Source organism: Mizuhopecten yessoensis, unplaced genomic scaffold (assembly GCF_002113885.1).
Source record: "Mizuhopecten yessoensis strain PY_sf001 unplaced genomic scaffold, ASM211388v2 scaffold10911, whole genome shotgun sequence".
Lineage (NCBI taxonomy): Eukaryota > Metazoa > Mollusca > Bivalvia > Pectinida > Pectinidae > Mizuhopecten > Mizuhopecten yessoensis.
Window position 1 is genome coordinate 587,944 of NW_018408783.1, and position 3,975 is coordinate 591,918.

General features: G+C 36.8%; 1 protein-coding gene across 1 annotated transcript; it reads right to left on the reverse strand.

Annotated features, from left to right (window-relative positions):
- Positions 1–1,562: 1,562 nt before the first annotated feature.
- LOC110463477 (protein yellow-like) lies at positions 1,563–3,146 on the reverse strand. Its single transcript, XM_021518096.1, has one exon. It carries the CDS (start codon positions 3,074–3,076, stop codon positions 1,838–1,840), a length of 1,239 nt encoding a protein of 412 aa, XP_021373771.1. The 5' UTR covers positions 3,077–3,146; the 3' UTR covers positions 1,563–1,837.
- Positions 3,147–3,975: the final 829 nt, after the last annotated feature.

A 3,975-nucleotide genomic window follows, 5' to 3' on the forward strand; every position in this document is an offset into this window, starting at 1 on the left:
AATTACTGGGCAAGAAGTGACGAATACTCTGACAAGGAATGTGCGTTGCTACTTCGTCCTTCGAAACAGTTGAGATCACCGCCTTATGACCATATATATGCTTGCTTGGCACGAAGAGACGAGATGGACACTACAATACTACCAGGGTTAGCTCATTGGTCTGGTCTGGCCCTTTGGTGCCCCCTTTTCCTCCCCGATTGTTAATCATATACTTTTTATAGCGTTTTTATTGCCATTTATCTTTTGCTGATATTTTGTAAGAACCACAAAATATTGCAATGAATTGTAATATTTTTCTTTTAAAAAATAAAACGGCAATAGGTGTATAGATATAAGGCCGTGAGCTATATCGTTTCTGCTTACGACTGATGAATCAACAACAGGTAATCATTTCCACTTGCATTATATCAGCATACCCCGGTTCTGACCAAGAGAACTAAATCAGTTATGTTAACTTTATTCAGGATTTTGTCATGAAGATTCTAAGTAGCACTATTTTCCTGTTCTTATTGTCGATTACGTACATGTTGAGTATACAATAGGATGTCCTTGCACTTCGTCGGTAGTAAATCGAATGTATTCTCGAACACGCGATTCATATTGGGAAATAACACCACTGGTAGAGTTAAATGTCAGATTGACATGTTTATACAACTGTACCCATATGGAAGCCAGGAGTCGCAACGACGCTGAACAAAACCTTTTACAGTTATCACTTTTTACAGTTATCAATCACTTTTTACAGTTATTACTTTTTACAGTTATCACTTTTTACAGTTATTACTTTTTACAGACAGTTATTACTTTTTACAGAACAACTGTTTTACAGTTATCACTTTTTACAATTATCACTTTTTACAGACAGTTATCACTTTTTACAGCTATTACTTTTTACAGTTATCACTTTTTACAGTTATTACTTTTTACAGTTATCACTTTTTACAGTTATTACTTTTTACAGTTATCACTTTTCTTTTTACAGTTATTACTTTTTACAGTTATAACTTTTTCAAAGTAGGCAAGTTTTATGATCACCATCATCATGGGAAATATTCTCTTTCCTTGTGCGATATGAAAGTCGATGTACTTGATTGTGCCCATCAACTTGCCTTGTTGACTAACAAGCAACAAACGATGTTTACCTTTCCGGATTGCGTGTCATAAACATGCACGCTAAGTGTCCTGCAAATGTACCGTGAAACCTCTGAAAATATGTTTCGTTTTAAGTTTACAACTTTTCGTTTTGAATCATTGATGAGATCACACGTTTGAAACATAGTATTTACAGAAGACAATCTCTGTACTGTAATGTTGATAATATCATGATGGTTTTATTTTTACTAAATTCGCGATTGCATCAAAATTCGCGAAAATGTGTACCTCGTGATAGAAAATAGCCAGAACAGCCAGGTTTCACACGTCCGTGATACCAGTTGGATTGAGGAGGTTAGATCTGATCATAATGTTGAAAAATAAGTTCAATAGGTAAAATTGAACTGTTGAAATTAGAAATATTAGTAATTATTAGTTATAATAATGACAAAAAATGACAATGAGTGTAAATGATTTATCAATGGAAATTCATCGTGTATTCTCTTGATTGTATGGGAACTGAATGATAGAATGACTCCAGTTTTATCCCACTCGCAGACCACGAACATTAAAATCTTCACCTCTAGGTCAAAGGTCAAAGAAATGCAAAACTTTGTAATTTTAAAACATGAAATTATAGTGTACTCAAAGTCAAAGGACAAATAAGTGAAAAACATTGTGTAATTGCATACTGACTAGTAAAGCGAGACATATGATTTTGTCCACAAAAATAAATCTGTAGTTTTTAACCGATTATCACAGAAGAAGTTTCGTCTTTTGTGCGCGTTATTGCAGAAGACAGGTATCCATTTTCTCCCATTGGTATTTTCCAAATGTACATATGTGTTTTCGCAAAATCCATTCTTCCAGCCACAAACAAGTCCAAACCGTTCGCAACTAGCCATAGATTCTGTTGGTCATCCATGGCCAACGAGTCCACCCAGCGAAGACTAGTATTGTTGGAGAGGATCATCTCTTGGTTATTCACTTGACCAAATGACCACTTATAAACAGCATTCGTGGTCAAACCGCCGTAATACAAAGCTGTATCAGTGAACACCATTCCGCCCGTGAGGTCAATTTTTCGGCCAACTGTTTCCACATAAAAGATGGCTGATGTATTCCTGAGTACATTTGTCGGTACTCTGTACAGCCAGTAAGCATTCAACGCGCAGTAGTAGACGAAATGGAAGTCCGAGCTCATGGCTATTCCATCAATAGTAACTCGTGTTGTCACATTATTGTCGCCGACTACAATTGTCTCTGTGCCGGGTTCTATTTCCATTGATGCATGTTTGAAATAATACGACGTATCCCGATTATGGTCATACACAATCAGCTTTGCGTCTGCAGAGTCTGTTATATATGCAAATGTGGCGACACCATTGACGTAATCCAAAACAATGTCGTTCATGAAATTTGACGTTCTAGACACAACAGCATCGGGGAACTCGTGCACGTGAACGAGACGATCATTTCGGACGTCATAGATGATCAGTTTAGCAGGACAAATATTTTGCGGCTGGTCCGTTTGGATGTTAATGCGTCCTACGTCTATTATCCACATATAGCCAGTGTTAGGATCAACCTCCATGCTCTGAACATACTGTAGCGCACCACAATCACCCAAAGTCTGCATTCTCCAAGTAGGGTATGGTTCTAAAATGCTTTCTTCTATATTTGTTGGATTTGTAATGATCTTGTTCAGCGTTGATGGGACGCCTGGCTTCCATCTTGGCACCGTCACATAAACGTTTCCATCCAAGACTTTGATCCCAGAAATGACATTATTTTCCACTATGAATTGCTTGTCTGCGATATATTGTTGTTTAACGGTGCTGTTTGGCCAAGAGTAATCCAGGGATTTCCAATGGTAGACAATGTCTTGTCCGTTGGATACACTGTGCATGTACACAGTCCACAGTAGGAACAGGGACACGTTATCTAGTAGAACTGCCATGACAGAATTCCCAACAGCATACATATATCTGGAGCTCGGGTCTCGTTTTTATAGAGCTTCCTACTGGGTAGACGGAGCATTCTTATTGGTTAAATGATGACGTAATGTAACGTGCGTACCTATGACCTATGGATGTTTTAACGAGATTAGGAAGGAAATATTTTTATCACCCCTTAACGGTGTAGACCTTATCCTCTACATATCAATATGTACATTACGAACAAAATGAGTCAACACACACGAGTAGGATCACAGCATGTTGTACATATAAGGGTCGCCATTTCATTATTTGAATCCTAATAGGCGACGTTGATTTGAAAAGCTCTAAAAGGATGAGGTTATCCTTTCGAATATGGTAATTCATTTAACATTTGTGATATTTATAACATATTCGAACATGTTATAACTACACCTCCTACCTTACTTGATTAAACTGAACAAGGTTGCCACTAGAGAGGAACTGAACTAATCTGGCTAAACATATGGTAAATAGAGTAATCTGGCTAAACATATGGTAAATAGTGATCTGGCTAAACATATGGTAAATAGAGTAATCTGGCTAAACATATAGTAAATAGAGTAATCTGGCTAAACATATGGTAAATAGAGTCATCTGGCTAAACATATAGTAAATAGAGTCATCTGGCTAAACATATGGTAAATAGTGATCTGGCTAAACATATGGTAAATAGTCATCTGGCTAAACATATGGTAAATAGTGTAATCTGCCTAAACATATAGTAAATAGAGTCATCTGGCTAAACATATGGTAAATAGAGTAATCTGCCTAAACATATGGTAAATAGAGTAATCTGGCTAAACATATGGTAAATAAGAGTAATCTGGCTAAACGTATGGTAAATAGAGTAATCTGGCTAAACATATGGTAAATAGAGTCATCTGGCTAAACATATGGTAAATAG